At 51.3% G+C, this 16,580-nt stretch overlaps 1 protein-coding gene across 6 annotated transcripts in view; it reads left to right on the top strand.

The window, feature by feature from the left end:
* Positions 1–16,580, top strand: part of anks1b (ankyrin repeat and sterile alpha motif domain containing 1B) — a 91,009-nt gene that overhangs the window by 33,132 nt on the left and 41,297 nt on the right. For all 6 annotated transcript variants that reach the window (XM_057022060.1, XM_057022059.1, XM_057022058.1 and 3 more), the window contains 7 exons: positions 875–950; positions 1,682–1,783; positions 3,982–4,101; positions 4,442–4,629; positions 6,711–6,842; positions 13,180–13,336; positions 16,183–16,318. In XM_057022060.1, coding sequence (XP_056878040.1) covers positions 875–950; positions 1,682–1,783; positions 3,982–4,101; positions 4,442–4,629; positions 6,711–6,842; positions 13,180–13,336; positions 16,183–16,318 — 911 coding nt within the window. The remainder of the gene's footprint in view (positions 1–874; positions 951–1,681; positions 1,784–3,981; positions 4,102–4,441; positions 4,630–6,710; positions 6,843–13,179; positions 13,337–16,182; positions 16,319–16,580) is intronic.

The raw sequence follows: 16,580 nt of genomic DNA, 5'->3' as shown, positions 1-16,580 counted from the left end.
CGTTACTATGGCGCAGGAGTCAAATTCCCTGCTGCGTATCAGCGCTCTTGGCTGCCGTCCAAGCAATTTGTCTTCATTAAAGTTTTGAAATCGGTTCAATCCCGTGTTTTCCTCCGCGTTTCCAGGAAGTCGACCGTGAAGGATGCGACGGATTCAGCATATGTATGTCGCTGCGTTTGAGTGCGCTCGGGTTCAAAAGCCGCTCCGCTGTGTGTTTTTGCTTCCTTCGTGCCAGGTGTACGAATTAAACGCGCCCCAGGGCGCCTCGTGTGCGCTCTTCCGTTGCTGAGCTGCGTCCTCCGTGACTTTTGACCTTGGAAAATGCAGGAATTCCTGTGTTGTGGCTTTTCCGTGGGCGTGCGGCGTTCCGGTGCTCTGTGACATATCAAGCTGTGAGGACTTGTGTCATCCAGGCAGCCACGCTGAGAGCTCCACGCTGGGCCGTCGACGGACGGAAACCTCAGCCGGTCAGGATTCATCCGTCCTCTCTGTTCGCAGCCACATTCAGGGACTCACTCACAGCATTTTAGAAGCAGTTTGTTTTTAAATTGAAACGATGCACTGGCTGGAATTCTGCCGCGTGGTTTCCTCATCTTGCATCACATCTATAATATCTCCATTACGAGCACTGGGGGGCTGACGCGGGCCAGGAGACATTCAGGGAGAATTGGGGGCGTTTCCGTGGAGGCTCCTGCTGTGGGTGTAATGGTTTGAAACCAGTTGGGGCCCACGGCGAGGGAACGGCGCCAAGTACCTGCCGGGGGTCGTCTTCAGTCTGTGTCTGTCTTTTTCATGCCTGTTTTTGACCTTGTTCTTTCAAAAAAGGGACGGAATGTTAACGCACGCTCTCCGTCTCCCAACGTGTCCCTCCTAGACGGACAATGGCAGCGCCCTCCACGAAGCAGCTCTCTTTGGAAAGATGGATGTAGTTCGCCTTCTGCTTGACTCAGGTCAGTTTTGAGTGTGTCCTGGAGCGTGCAAGCTGCTCTGCTTTCCTTGATTGATTCATTTTTTTATCCTGCCCCATAAAGCAAAGCCAGATTCTTGTTTCTGCTCTCAGTTCAGCTGTCAGTTTTGTTTTTAAACGTCTCACTCTGATGACATCATCAAAATAAGCTTCAGGCCTGATGCCTAATTAAACAGTAGCAAATAAAACATGAACGTTAAAGAAGCATCCACACACTCCTGTGTGTGTGTGTGTGTGTGTGTGTGTGTGTGTGTGTGTGTGTGTGTGTGTGTGTGTGTGTGTGTGACACTGCCGCTATCTTTGATATCTGCGCCGACCGCCACCTATTTTGCTGTAGCACTTCCTGTTTCCCGCAGGACTTCCTGCGACTCAGCTCTGCTCTTTTGGCCTAAATTTAATTGACATCCTGGATTAACAGGGATCTGCGCTGGCACTTTAACCTGAATCCTGTTTGACTGTGCATCCTTTATACTTTAGTCTTTATACTTTAGTGAATTTTGGGATTGAATGAGAACAAACATCTCATGAAATCTGGTTACTTTACTTTTTGACCGAGGCTAGTTGTTGCCAGTCTTAAGTTAAGCTCTTGTTTCATATGCACTCATCTTTAGTTCACAACCTTAGCTGACATTTACATCCTGACGTGTCTGTCGTTCAGTCACGGAAACATTTTTTCCTGCTTTATCTGCTTTTGTTTGTTTGCATGTGTCTCAGGGATCAAGACCAATCTGAGAAACAGTCAGGGGAGAACAGCTTTGGAGATCCTGAGGGAACACTCAGCACCCAAATCTCAGCAGATCACCTCTCTGATCCAAGGTGAGACACACACACACACACACACACACACACACACACACACACACACACTCTCACTCTCACTCACTCACACTGTTGTGTCCATTTTTTAACCATTAGTCATTTGACACTGGCAGGAGTGTTGAGCTCTGGGAGGCCACATTTGCATTGACTCATTTCCCCCTGTAGAGACGTTGACCTATTTGCGAGTGTCGTTCTGAAGAGGCGAGTGTGACGACGTGTCTGCAGCAAACGAATGTGATCTGGTTTAGAAAACATGTTCTCCAGGGGGCTCCTCTATAGGTTTCATTTTTAAAGAGTCAAACGACTCAGAGCGGCTGATATTTCTCCAAATTCTGCTCTTGCAAGGCCGTAACCTTATTGGCTGATTCAGTTGGCTTTGTTTATGTGCAGAACGCTCCGTTTAGGTTGCTTCTGGTCCCAAATGCAGCCGAGCCGCTGCGTTCTTCACTGCACTGGAGCACTGTTGTTCTTTAGCAGGACACAGATGAACTGTTTCCACTGTCGTAGCTGCGTCTCACTGCAACATTTACAACATGTAGCTGTTCTGTTTGCGGGCAAGATAGCGACAGCTCAGGGAACGTTGGTGAATAAGTGAGTTTAAAGAAATGCCTCTTTTCACTGGCTTTGAATTGTAAGTTTAGTTTTCTGCTGCTTGAATTCAGAATCGTGAGCTCTGTGCAACATCACACGACAGTCGGCTGTTGGTATGTTTCTGCAGAAACATACATTTTTCTGTCTTCTGCTCAGCCTGCAATCAAACATCCTCCTTTTGCTCACGTTGACTCAAGTATAATGTGAGTTTGCTTCATCACAGAGAGTCAGAGATTCTCCCGATTGCTGTTGTTTTCGGGTGGCTGCGGCTCTGCATGAACGCTGTAATCTGCGGCTTGGCGGCTGTTGCCATCTGTCCTTGGGTAAACTTTTGCCTCAGTGCATATAGAGATAAAGGCAGAGACAAAAAACATCCATCCATCTTCACTTAACCGCCGCTTATCGCCGATCGGGGTCACGGGCAGTTTCTCCTAGCAGTCGGGAACACATCCTTCACGGGCACACAGGTCATTAACTCGCACCTACAGGCAACTTGGAGATCAACCTAGCGTGCAGGAATCTAGTGTACGCAGAGAAACCACATGGACAGGCCGGGAATTGAACCTTGAACAGGCGTGTTCTGAGTTTAAAGAGCAAACCGCCATGGCGCATGATGAAGAGCGAGCTGTTCTTAATTAAGGGGCAGAGAATTCAGTTGTTATTGCACTGGTACAAATGACTCCTTGTGAGGAAACACGATTTTCCTTTCCTCCTTTCTACAGGCTGCCGCTGCGTGTCGAATCTGAGCATCTTTGTGTTTGAAGTCTAATTAAGTGATGAAGTTCTCTGATAACACGCGCGGCACAACCGAAGCAGCCAGAGGACAATACTGAATATTTATCACCAATAGAGATGTTTCCCATCTAAATCTGAGTGAGGGAGCTTAAAGAAGTACACAAATGATCCTCCACAACGTGTTGACGTCCGCGCTGTTCGCCCCCTGGTGGTCAAACACGCGTATTGTTGTTGCCGGTTACTCTGAAACGCCCGATGCAGCATTATTCTGAGGCAGGCAATGCCACGACTTTATTACAGGTGCAACAGAGGCGATCCAGCCCGAGATATCCAGAATCTGCTCCAGCGGGGATGGTTTTCAAATGTCAACAATGGAGGAGAAGATATCTGGACGGAAATATGGTCATCCTACAAATCTAATGCTGGCAGTAAATTGGATCCCAAATGTGTTTGTAAGAACGTAGATGACACCGAGAGGAGGCGAGGACACAGCTGTGACTTAGTGAAAAGATCAGCTGCATGCCATTTCCTGGTGAATAGGAGATGAAAAAGGACACGCTCGCGTGCACACGCACGCACACGGCAGCAGCAAAAGAGCTGCCATTTATTCTGTCGCAGCAGCTGAGAGACTTTCTCATTCTGAATAGATTATTCTGGTTTTATTTGCACCGTCTGACTTATTCAAGAGTTTTGTTTGATTCATTGCACACTTGTGGTTGCTGGACAACCGTTGGCTTTGTCCTAGAGCTTAGAATAACAGTTTATTGTGTCAGAATGTTCTTTAACTTTAATGAATAACAGCTTTTTTTCCCCACAGAACCAGTGCAGGGAAGTACGTGATTTTTCACCTCTGTCTCCTCTGCTTTCAGAGTACATGATGGACGAGATGGAGAGGAGTATCGTTGAGGAACCTGTTCGCAAGTGTCCCGTCCCTGCTCCTCGGACATCTGTCTCCTCACCCTCATCATCCCCGTCCATCAAACACAAGAGTGAGCAATTAGCTTTGTGTTTTCAAGAGTATAAATAAATAGATATAGAGAATATCCCTTTCCTCATTGATGCATCGTCATGTGAAACTATACAAGGAAAACTGGTTTTTTCCCCTGCCCAACACTGCCCCCTGTCGACTGAGTGTGGAACTGCAGGTCGCCTTGTCCTGCATCTCTGTGAATAAGTGTCAGCAGATCCTATAATTACCTCAGAGGCTGGTGGAGGGAGGAAGATACTGATGAGTGCAGTTTCCTCTTCATAAACGCCGAAGACTTCAGTTTCTCATCAGGGATTGAATACGGCGCCTCGTATCCTGAATGGTTTTCCCGTCTTCCTCAGACGACGCGATGACAAGCGAGCTGTCTAAGCTGCTCCACGAGATCAAAAAGTGCCGGGACAGAGACTACTCCTTCGAGGAGCTCTGCCAGACCATCTCCTCCCATTCCATGGACAGCTTCGGCAGTGGGCGGCTCTCGGACGAGGAGCGCCCCGACAGACCCAACGGCACACTGACCCGAGTCTTTAAGGTAGGCTTAGAGATTCTTTGACTCCTCTGCAAATGTGTTGGTGATTTAGTCCCTCCTGTAAGGAGGAGTGCAAGTTATGTGACACCGTGTCTTGAGTGTCCCCGCAGAACTATGGTGTGACGTAAAGGGAGCCTAGCTGGAAAGTGCCTGTAATTCCCCTGTCCGTACAGAAGGGGGCAGTGTCGGACTGTGTGATGCCACTAATCCACTCGCTTATTTGAAAAATCAGCTTGTGTTTGTTCAGATTTACACTCACAATATGCCTTCTATCAGCCATCAACCCTGCAGCCATCTTTCCCCCCCCACCCTCGCATAACCTCGCATCAGGGGACACTGATGACACCCTATTGGTCCAAGTTCCAGCAGCTGTAGCTGCAGTTTATTTACAACGGTGTCGGCCTTTTCTGTTAGTCCCCCCCCGCAAACACACACACACACCGACAACTGAGCCTTCCAAGCTCACCTGCATGCTGCAGCGGTTTTCCTGCCTCATCTTTCAGTACAAACGGCTCCCAGCAGGAACATGGTGACAATGATCAACAGCGCATCTGTAACCAGCTTCATATCAAAGCACGTGCACGGAGCAGCGGGCGCACGCCAGCACCACCTTTATACGTTTGTGTCCCCCTCCCTCTATTTCTGGATAAATACCCATTTATATTCCATTAGCGACGGTCCCAGCATGTTTCCGTGCCCCCGGGCTGCCTGCACGTGTGGCCGGAGCCGTTAATATGATCCACTTTGCCGCTTCTTCATGAATAAAACATGCAGACGCCCGCGACGCTACGGCGGCCGCCCGTATTACGCTCTGAACCCTCCGCGTGTGTATGTTCGCGCGTGTCTTGCATTTAGATCGGGGACCAACGGCGGCACGTGTTGGGAAGCGGCAGGCGCGTACAGTATCGCTGCCACCTTTTCATCGGCGGTGATATTTGCACAGCGCGTTTCCAGGCCTCGCTTTGCTCATTATGCAGCTTTTCCAGCTGCATTTGACCGGTTTCCTGATGTGCAGCTCATTCTGACAATGCCAACATGTTGCAGGGGGGATTTACACACGCTTTAGCCACTTAGCGTGCTAACCGTTGCTAAAGTCCCTGCGGCGAGCTGAGCGCAGCAGTGAACAAGTTCAGAGAAAAGCAGCAATTCTGCATCAAAACTTGGTTTTCTTGTCACAAACGCGCTATTGTGTTGCATTTTAAAACCCGTCATCCCACCAGGAAGGTTAAAAATAAAAACGTGTCCAAAATCGAGTTTCATTCACAGCGTTTATTCCACAACTGCTCCCGTTCTCTTTATTAACGGCCATTTTCTCCGACTATAAACTGAGCTGCGTCTCCAGAGGATTTCCGATCAATGGGAGTGCGGGGGAGGGGGGTTAGAAATGTGTGAGGAACGGCGGTTTTGAGAGGGGTCAAAGGTCAAGCGGACCGTGACGGTTTTCAAAAACACTCATCGGAAAACTGTTGTAATTTGGGTTTAAAGAGGGAAGAAAATCCTTTTTCGCGTGTCTTCCCAGCGGGGCTTCCCGATGTGGTGCTGAATCATTAACGGTGGCGTTAATGGAGCCTCAGATTTCAGGGCGGGACTTCCTGTTGCTGCAGCCTGTCTCCCGTCAGCGCTGCAGCGGCTCCTCGCCGTCTGCTGCAGCCGGTGACCTTTTGATTCCTGCCTCTTTGTCTTCAGACGCGCTGCTGCTTCCCCGTCCTTCTGCTCCCTCCGCTCTCGCTCGCCCTAATATCGTTTCCTCACCGTCTTTCTCCAAGTTCAGACTTAAATCTCGGCTCTCCAGCACATCCTCCCTCGGCTCCTCTGCTTCCTGTGGATGTGTTGGCTAATAGACGCTAGTGTCCTCTGCAGCATCACTTGCTTGTCTGCTTGTTTGCTGCCCCCCCTGACCTCCTCACTCCCCCAGGAGCCCTGGGAATGCTGGGAAAACGAGCGTTTAATAAATCCTGGAGCAGCAGGACCGAACAATCCCACCTAACCAGCAAACTACACTCGGATTTTGATGCCAATTCAGTTTTCTCGGCTGGTTGTTCCTCCCGATCCGAGTTCAGACACGTTTCTATCTGTGCCTGCAGCGGCCGACCCCACCCTTGGCTCCGGCCCCGGAGCAGGACGAGGTGGAAAAGAGCTGCGGCCCCTCGGGATTCTGGGAGGCCCTGACGCCCTGCAACGGTTGCCGCAACCTGGGTTTCACCGGCCTGTCACAGGTGACCTGCTGATGCCTTCAATTTGTTCAAATCAAGCGCTTGTAATTTCATCACAACACACACACACACACACACACACACACACACACACATCAATCCAGAGAAATTACAGCCCAGTGAAATCTCCATTGTTCTGAGTGAAGACTTTCACTGGTTACCTTGGGAACGCACCAGATTTGTCCTCAGCTGAGAGCCTGGCTGTTCTGGCAAATGTGGAGTCTCTCATGTTCCGGCGCTTTCATGCTTGGAGCCGTCTTTCATCTCCATCTTCTCACCTCTTATCTGTCCGTTTTTACCTTTTATGAAGAGGACTTGTTGCCTGAGCGTCCCTGCGGGGGGTTCATGTGAAAACCGCCACGCTGGAATATTAATGCGACGTTATCCCGGGCTGACGTATTCCATATTTTGCTCCTGTTGCTTCATTTTCACTGTTTAACCGCGGCGGTTTCTTTCATCACAGAGTTAATTTTACAGTTTTGGTGACAAATGGGCGGCAAAAGGGGGCCTCTGGGCGGCCGAGCGTGCTTCAGAGCGCAGCGCAATAACTGAATCCAAGGCTAAGAAAACCACTCTTACCTTAATAAACCCACGTTTCATCCCTGTTCCATCCTCCCCCTGCTACTACCTGTTTAAACACGGTTAAGTGGGAGCACGCCGGCTCGCACAGTGAGACATCTGACATTTCCGACATAACGGACTCTCTGTCTCGTGAGCTGGCTCTGCGCCCGAGTCACTGGCCCGGAGCGGTTTGCACCTGGATTAGAGCGCTTGTGCGCTAATGCTAATGCTCGAATGTGAGCTGGAGGTTAAGAGACGCGTATTTTGTGGCTTCGAGATGCATTTGTGCAAACGTGCGAGTAGAAAAATTTGAGTTGCATCATTACTTTATCCCCACACTAATATGCCCTGTAGCTACAACATGGTAAATTAGCATCACCTAAAAAGATGAAGGCATCTCGTGGAAATGAAAGAACTATTTGCTGCTCGTCCATCAGTTTATCCTTTTTTGTCCCATACCCGACATCAGTACTAGTTTTCCAACACACCACATTGATCCTGGTGTTGCTAGGTTTAAGATTTAGCCTTTTTTACCAAGAAAAGAATCTATTTGTCTTGTAATTGTGTCACAACGTGTGTCGGCTTTGAACACCACTGTGCTAGCGTGGTTAACTTCACTTGTATCCACATCACACGTTAGCAAACGGAGGAACAGACGCCATAACTTTGGCTCGCTCAACAATGTTGTGTGACGCTAATGTTGCCTTGTGGTTTAGCGTAGCGTGTAGCATTGAGGTTTAGTTGGGATGCTAACAGTGAAAGGCTGAAGCAGGAGAGCATGTAACAAGCTCATCCTGGGCACCATTGAAACAGGATGGAAGAAAAAGGCAGAAATGCGAAAGCAGAAGGATGAGGGTTCCGGCAGATGTTGGCGAGGTTGCCAGGCAACCACTGGAATTCATGAGGTATCAAGCTTGGCTGACAAACCTCAGTCACCGTCAGCGGAGGTGCGTCAGAGTTTGACTCTTCGTCAACCTCATCTCCCGCCCCCCTCGGTTCCCTTTTCACCCCTTTGTGGTGTTACGGATTTTTTCTTCCTCATACACGTGAAGAGAGCGATTGAAGCTTTTTAGGTGTTTTTTTTAATGCTTTTATTATAATATTTCCTGTTGCTGGCCCTCCCTGGGGCACACTGTTGGTCTCCATGCCCTGTAGACCGCATCAACACACACACACACACACATCTGCTGCAGCTGCTGCTTCTATTTTGCTGGAATAGATCGGCACAAACACACATGTTGTCCTTGAGTGTATGTTTGTGTGTGAGAGAGCGGGGGAGGAGAGAAATTCACATACCAAGTTGACCTTGAGCTAAATGAGGGGGAAAAGGAGAAAACCGAAGTCTTTCAAAGCGTGTTGCTGCTGCCACTGGTGCCAAAGTGCCCTTGAGCAAATGCCTTAAAGCGCTACAAAAGTGCCGAGCGTGGCGGAGTGGCGCGCAGCCACTGGTGTCGACGAGCGCTGAAACCAAACTGCCGTCCTGGATTAACATTCAGAACAAACACACGGGGACACGGGTGACAGAGCGCGATAACGGGAATGTTGATGAGTTATTTACTTAAAAACGACGCCGTTTTTAAAAAGTCTCAGTTAGAAAGAGAACCTGCAATGTTTGTCACATTCGAACACTTGTGAAACACGCAGGCTGTCGCAGATTAGGATCAATACTTTTTGGGCTGCTCATTTATTCTACACTATAAACTGACTCTGAGGGCATGCTAACGCCAGCCCATGTGTGCGGGCTAGCTAACAGGGCTGAAATCTTGAAGCTGCGCTTGATGAGCTTTTGTATTCGATGAACGGCAGAATCCCAAGCGATCATCGTGCCAGCACCAGAGGGCTCGTCTTCGCCACTTGACTTTTCCATCGACGGGTTTCTCGCGGAGACGTTTTGAAGGTTGACATTTGCAAAAATGGGACTTCTGCTCTATTTTCCCCCGCGCTGCCGAACTCAGAGTACCTCTGCAACACAAAGAGACGCCTCTGGGAGCCCCAGCACAACGCACGCTGCATTTTCGCCACTGCCAAATCGACATTGGACGCCGCGCCGCGTTGCCGGCCCACCGGCGAGCTGTGCAGGAGCGTTGGCAGGTCGCTGTGTGTTTACCGGGAGCAGCGAGGCTCCCAGTTACAAACCAGTATCTCTGTTCCTGCTGGATTTACCGCACAGTCGTGCCTGAAGCTTCCTCTAAAATTGGTGTATTTCCACGTCGGCTGGCGCTCCAGTTTTCCCTCCCCGGCTGCTTTTTGCTGGTGTGTAGCGGAGGAGCGGAGGCCCGACAGCAGAGGCCTTTGAGGAGGATGGTGTTATTTGGTGGAGACTGGGGCTCAAATCCTGACAACGCAGCATCCTCTCTCTGCTTTCTCGTCGTTTCTGCCTCGAGTCCTCGCTCCTCTTTCCTTCCTTTTCATCTTGCCCTCCTTTTGAATCGGGCTTTATTGCAGCAGAGCGTAGAAAACACGCCTGCGAAGTTGAAAAAAGCCCACTTTTTATTTATTTATTTCAATGATTGTATGAATCTGCAGCTTTGAGGAAAAGCATCCCGAGGGGAGGTTGCCAAGAGTCTTGGGGGGCAGAAACTGCTGATTGTCTCACAAAAAAGCCTCAAATCTAATGATGCCCCCCCCCCCCAGACTCGGCTGTCCTGGGTGTTTAGCTTTAATTAGCATGCAAGCAAAGCTGCGTATTTGCACATTAGCCTGACTGAAGGCTGGTCTTCCTGTTTTAAACGCCACAGCCTTCTTTTTTATCTTTTGCTTCAGCTCATTGTGACTCTCCAGTCTTCCTCCCCCCTCTGACATCAAGGGCCTCAGAGGGTCCATTGTCCTCTCTGCCGTCCCCCCCTCCCTTCTCTCTCTAATCAAATGGCCTCCGCGAGGAAATGCCAGCGAATTATAGCCTCTATTCATATCTGATGGCCTCTGAACTCTGTGTACAGTCGGGCTGCAGCTCCGGGCTGAGCCGGCGGAGGAGTCACGGGGTTCCAGCCAGACAGAAGCTCCTCGGACGTGACTGGAGCGACGGCACGTCTCCTCTGGCGATCATCAGACCCCCCCGCACGCACGCAGGCGCCCCGGCCGTCACATGACATCCACTCTTGACAGTATCCGCGCAGATGTGACGGCGTAACGCACAACCCCAGCGCTCGTCACACACACCCGCGTTTGATCCGGCCCCCGCGGTCGGACGGGTGCCGCTATCGGCCTGCTAATTAGTGTTTGCGTGCGCGCTTCCTGTGCGGCCGGGACACAAGTCTCTCTGTCCTGTCTCTGCTCTGACGGACGGAGGAGGGCGGCTCGGTCAGAGGACGAGGGAGGGAAGAGAGCGGAGGCTGAGTGTTGGTCGCACTGAGGCACGTCCAGCCGCGTCTTTTCCACCCCGAGCGCGGCCTCCTGCTCCACGCCGGCGTTTGACCCGACCTGTCTGAGAGGGACTGCGGAGGATCGCCGGGTCAAACTGGGCGCTTCGCCTGCGCTGCACTCAGGTTTCTGTCTCCATTTTATATTTGTGTATCTGAGGAAGTTCCTGCTCCTCCTCGCTCCCACTTCCTCCGCTTCCCTTCTTCGGCAAAGCCTCGTTTTCCTCCTGCCGCTCCTCGACTCCACTTGTCTGGTCGCTGCCTTCTGGCCCGGCTGGTGGGTTCTGGGGGGGTTCTTGTTGCTTTGTTTTCCTCAGGATGGTGGGGGGGGCAGTCCAACAGGTATTTACCAGTTAGTAGCCCGGTCTGACCCGGCTCAGTCGATCATGTGGTGTTTAAGAAGCGTTAGCGGTGTTTAAGAAGCGTTAGCGGTGTTTAAGAAGCGTTAGCGGTCGATTAGCATAACCAACATTAACCACGTTGTTGGCCTCAGAGCTAAAGTCCCCAAATTAAGGCGAAGATGATGAATTGCGGCTTTAATCTGACCTGACAGGTATGATTTAGACTTTTATTCGAGGGGGTCGAACGGAGAAGCGGGTCCAGAACGCTCCACGGCGGCGCTGTCGGACGGCCGTCTGCAGCCATCCCAGACGTGTCAAATCAGCGGCGTGTCCGGCGGGGCCTCCTGCGGCGCGACAGCCTGAAAGTCCGATTGCATCTCCATTAACTGTTAATGGCCGTGTAAGTGAGCGCCGGCGGAGGCAGAATCAGGAGGGCGACGTTAGCTTGGAGGCCTCTTTAATGGAGCGCCGCGCGCCTCACAGCACGGAAATCACCCAGGGGCTGATTGCTCCGCCATCAGGAATGATTAATCCGTCCTGAGTGTGCTCGGTGTGTGATTGATGGCCTGATGCAGTGTGGGTAATGTAGTAGCAGATGACGCCAGGAAAAGAGTGATGGCTCTCGAATGAAGGAGGACGGGACGAACGGGTGGCGGGATAGAAACGAGCTCATTAGGATTTCGAACTAACGGATCTGGTTGCTCGGGGTTTCAGACGCGTCGGTGGCGTCGCGTCCTGGGGGAAAAATTCCGTGGTTGGAAGGAAATGCGTTGTCTCGTGGCTGAACTGGCGCTGACTTCCGTAACCTTTTCCCCGGCTCCACATCACTCCGGCTTGTTTTTCATTCTTACTGGGTACAAATATGCCTGCGAGACGAGGGACCTTCTGGTCCCGGGAGCCCGCTGAGACTCAACCTTTTCACCGATTCCGTGACAAAGTGCAACCAAACCCTCCCCGAACACCCAAAGACAACACTGTTGCACAAGCCCGCTTGTTTCCACGTCACCTTCAAGAGCCGCATTTGGAAACGCCGCACGTCCCTGCTGGGAAACGGCATTTTAATTAGCATGCTAATTGCCATTTGGCGAACACACAGCAGGCGCATATCTTTTATTCAGCTTCCGGAATACCTCAAAATGGTCAAATTCCGTAATCCCAGACGCATTTTTCTGATTATTTGTTGGTGGTTGTTGGTATCGGCGCGGATGTTGGGACAAACATCCGGAAAGTCACCCGGGAAGCTTGAAATGAACCAGAGGATCATGTGCAGTATCAAGTCGAGTGTTTATGCTAGAGGCCAAGTGTGTTGTGTTCAACCGTGGTCGGAGGTTAACGTCTCCAGAAAACGTCTTCACTTCCAGTCTGTTGTTGCAATTAGGGGAATTTCCCGCCTTGTTTTCCGTCTGATTCTTCCTCGCCATGTGACGGGCTGTGAATCCGCTGCACTGTCAAAGAAAGGACACGGACAAAAACGTCCTTCGGCGCTGGAGACGTAAACATTGGATCCAAGGTTTGAAACCAACCTGTCATTTTAGAGAGAACCTGCGGTCCAAGGGGACGCTTGGCTCACCGCGTTCCAGGGAAATGGACGTGAAATCGCCGGATTTGTTTTATAAACATCCCATCCGAGGCCCGTCGGGGTTTAAGAGTTTACGAGCAACTGAAACTTTTCCCGCCTCTTTGCTAGCACGATCGGCCTGAATCTTTCAGGATAATCCAGCTCGAGCCGTCAGACTTGGATCACTCGCCGTGCGCTGAGATGATCCCGCTGATGTGTTCGGACGTTCTTGGGAAAACTGAGCGCCGAACTGTTTACTGACACAAATATCTGCCCATAGCGGTTATTTATGAACGCAACATTAATAGATCAATGAGTCGTGGCTCCTGATGAAGTCATCATGGTTGTAGTGTCGATTATTATGGGATGGAGGGCTGTAAATATTCCCAAGGTTTCTGGAGACCCTTGAAATGTTTTTGTTATTATGGATCAGATACGTCGGACTCTTGATGTGAGTCCTGAAAGCCCCCCTTGTGTCCCACCACCGTACATTACTAACCTTCATTTCCTGTTTCTGCCAGGATTCCAAGTACTCCTCTGAGGTCGTCACCTCCCCTTCTCTGGACGTATTCCTCCCCGAGGACGAGGACAACCCCTACGAGTCTGTGACCACCGCTGTCACCCGTAAACCCTGCTCGCTAGACATCAACCGCCGGCTGGACGCCTGCCCAGGAAACGGTAGGACCTCACCCGGTGGTCGAAAGAGCCGCCGTCATAAAGACAGACCCCATCGCTGCGGCTTGACCCCGCCGAATCCTGCTTAATTCGGGTAACGGAAGCGGCGCTGCAGCATCGGCGCCCCCCCCCCCCCCCCCCCACATCATCACTGCTAATGTCCGTCTCTGCGGTGTTTAGCTCGGACGCCCACGCCAGCAGACGCCCACGCCGCGCTCTTCCCGTTCACTCGGCTCCCGCAGAGATGCAACACACGGCAGGTTGTCACGGCAACTGCATCACCAGATGATGAGTCACCTGTATGTTGCCATGGGAACTACCTTGCTAGTGACACCCTCACCCCAACACCATCAATGTTGTTGACAGACATAGAAAGTGTGTGTGTGTGTGTGTGTGTGTTTGGATCATCTGGTAGGAGCCTGCCAGCCCTACGTACGCGTGCAGCGTGGGTGCCGTGTTTGTTCTCGCTCTCTGAAGGCTGTTACCTGGCTAAATGATAGACAGAAACAAAGAAAGTGGTATCTGGAGGAGGAGGACGTAATTATGACTGAAAGGCTGCAAATGACGACAAAAAGCTTTCAAGGCTGCAGACGTTTCCCTGAAGCTCGGCGGCGAGCCGGAGGCAGAGCGCGGCCGGTAATGCGTCGGGTCGTGGGCGTGGGCGGTCCGAGGTTAATCCATCCGAGACTTTGTGCAGCTGTGTGGCGAGCGTCGTCGCCCTCCCGTCTTGGCTCCGCCTCCCCCGCCGCGCTCCTCGAGTCCTCCATCTCGGCAGCTTCTCTCGAATCCACCCGGAAGCGTCGCTCAGGAAACGGCCACGGCCGAACTTCCTGCTTCCTCCTGTCTGTTCTCCACCCTGCGCACTGTTTTGAGGTTTCACACGGGCATCGACGGATCGGGTTCCATCGTTCTTCAGTTTCGGGCCGCGAGTGGATCCGGTTCCCGAGTCGCTCTCCGGATTATGTGTTGTAGGAGAGGGACTCCTGATAAACACATCAGATTAGGAGCGCTTTTATTTTGCCACATCTGCCAGAGGAATTCACCCCCTTTACCTCAGCCCACCACCTACAGCCACTTTTTAAAATGCAATAGAAGCTCATTATCGGTCCTCAAATATATATGCTAATGAGCCGGGCGACTGGTCATTTATTGCACTTGAAACAGGAAATTGCTCTTAAATGAGCAGTCCTGTTTGGGAGCGAGCTATTGCTGGATCTGCGTTTGTCAGCGCTGACCAGATGAGCCCGATTCAGACAGAAAATTGATTCATCATCTACTTTTTGTCACTAAATCGAGTGACTCCGGAGCACGTTCCAAGGTTATTCAGACTCTTCCAGACTTTCTCGGTGATTGTGGCTGTTTTTCCACCAAAAAAGGCCGTGTTGTAGTTAAACACCGCCGCTGTGACCCCAAAGCGCTCCTGATTGTTGTGTCTGTGTCAGACGCGATGAGATCGGCGACAGGCCCACCGCTGCTCGAGTCTCTAATCCTGGAGATATGGACTCACAGGTGAAGCTTTCACATGTGGAGCAGGCGGAGAGGATGAGAAAGAAAACGTTCCTCTTTCTTTTGCTGTCCAGCTCACTTCACCCCAGATAAACACGCTTATCTCCAGCTGCCAAACCAGCCAAGGCCGGGCTGAGGAACGAAGGCGGCAGCGCAGAGACGTCGGATGGGAACACCTGATTTATGAGCCGACGCAGACGATTTTTCCTCCACGTGAATAAAAAAAACCCAAAGCAAACTCATCAGCGAGGATTCCAGCAGGCAGCTGCCCTTTATGTGTGAAGGAGCTCAGGTGCGCCACTCACGGGTCCCGCTACCTGTAACGTTCCTGATTAAAACCCGCTGCGCCGCCGTCCTCCGTAAGCTCTCCCGGAGCTGCGATGCTGCTTCTGTTTCGCCCCATTTATTCCTGTTAAGCTCCGAGTTGCTAATGGCTGCCAGCAGCAACTGGGACTTTGGTATTGAGGGTCGAGGCCCATTGGCTTTGTTTACAGAGGGGGAACAGGGCGCGTTCCACCGCCCCAGCCAGGAGAAATCAGCGTGAAGCCGAAGTGAAGACGGCTTTTGACGGTGTTGTAAGCTAGCGGTCGCACGCACGGGAGAATCAGTGGAATGAGGACGGCATTTCCACGCTATAGAATCATTAGCTTAATATTCCGAGGAGTGTTTGTCACGATGTCAAACGCGGAGTCATGAGTTTGATCTGGAACGCTGCGATGGAGGCCGAGGCCAGCGAATTCTGACGCTCGCTCCTCCGTATGCAGCACATTCCCTTAGGAAGCTGCAGCATATAGGAGTGTATCCCTGGGGTAAGCCCCGGGCAGAGCTGAAAGAAACACACACACACACACACACACACACACACACAACCTCTCCTCACATCCTTCATCAATAGCCTCAGTGCTGCCAGGCTATAAATATCCCCATATTTTTAAGGTTGTTTTTTTTACAATTGCTAATCAGTGATTTGACTCCAGGTGTTTTTACATGCGCGTATCTCTGCGCATGCACGTGTCTGTAGGATGCAGCCGCTGCAGCACTCACTCCATTCTGCCCTACCGTCGTCTACCCCCCTCCCCACTGCGTGCTGGGAACAAACACGCACGTGGATCAAAAGCTTTTTTGTAGCATAGAAGCAACCGGCGACTGTTTTAATTTCGTCCATAATTGGGGACAAAAAAGCAGATGAAAGTGGTGTCAGCCTGGATCAAAGCCGGGCCAGGTGATTTCTGTGGGGGGGGGGTTCGGACTGAATAGAGAGTTTTATTCGGTCATTATGGCAGAAGGATCTATAAAAGATGTTTTTAACAACCCGTACCCCCCCCACCCTCTCCCCCCACCAGGTCACCTGTCCCATGCAAATGTGAGCGAGGGGGAGCTCAGTAACCAGGACAACTGCATAACAGGCCCAACTCCAGACTGCTCCCCCCCTTCCCCAGACACAGCTCTGAAGAACATCGAGAGAGTCATTCGCCCACACACACACACACACACACACACACACAACACACACACACACACACTAATAACTGTGTTGCCGAGGCCTCTGATGGATTATCGAACATCTCAGTTTCCACCCACACTGTTAAACATCTGCACCCACGTAAAGAATAAACTCCTTGTTTATTTTGCCCTGTTGGTTCCTGCTCTGCCTTCATCACCAACATCAGGAGCTCCAGACCAGCCGGGACGGCTGCAGCTCTGGCGCCGCATCAGCAGCCGCGCTGCCAAAGGTCTGCGG

Source organism: Takifugu flavidus, chromosome 22 (genome assembly GCF_003711565.1).
Source record: "Takifugu flavidus isolate HTHZ2018 chromosome 22, ASM371156v2, whole genome shotgun sequence".
Taxonomy (NCBI): domain Eukaryota; kingdom Metazoa; phylum Chordata; class Actinopteri; order Tetraodontiformes; family Tetraodontidae; genus Takifugu; species Takifugu flavidus.
The sequence above is the reverse complement of the archived record's forward strand: the minus strand, read 5'-3'. Positions and strand labels throughout refer to the sequence as shown.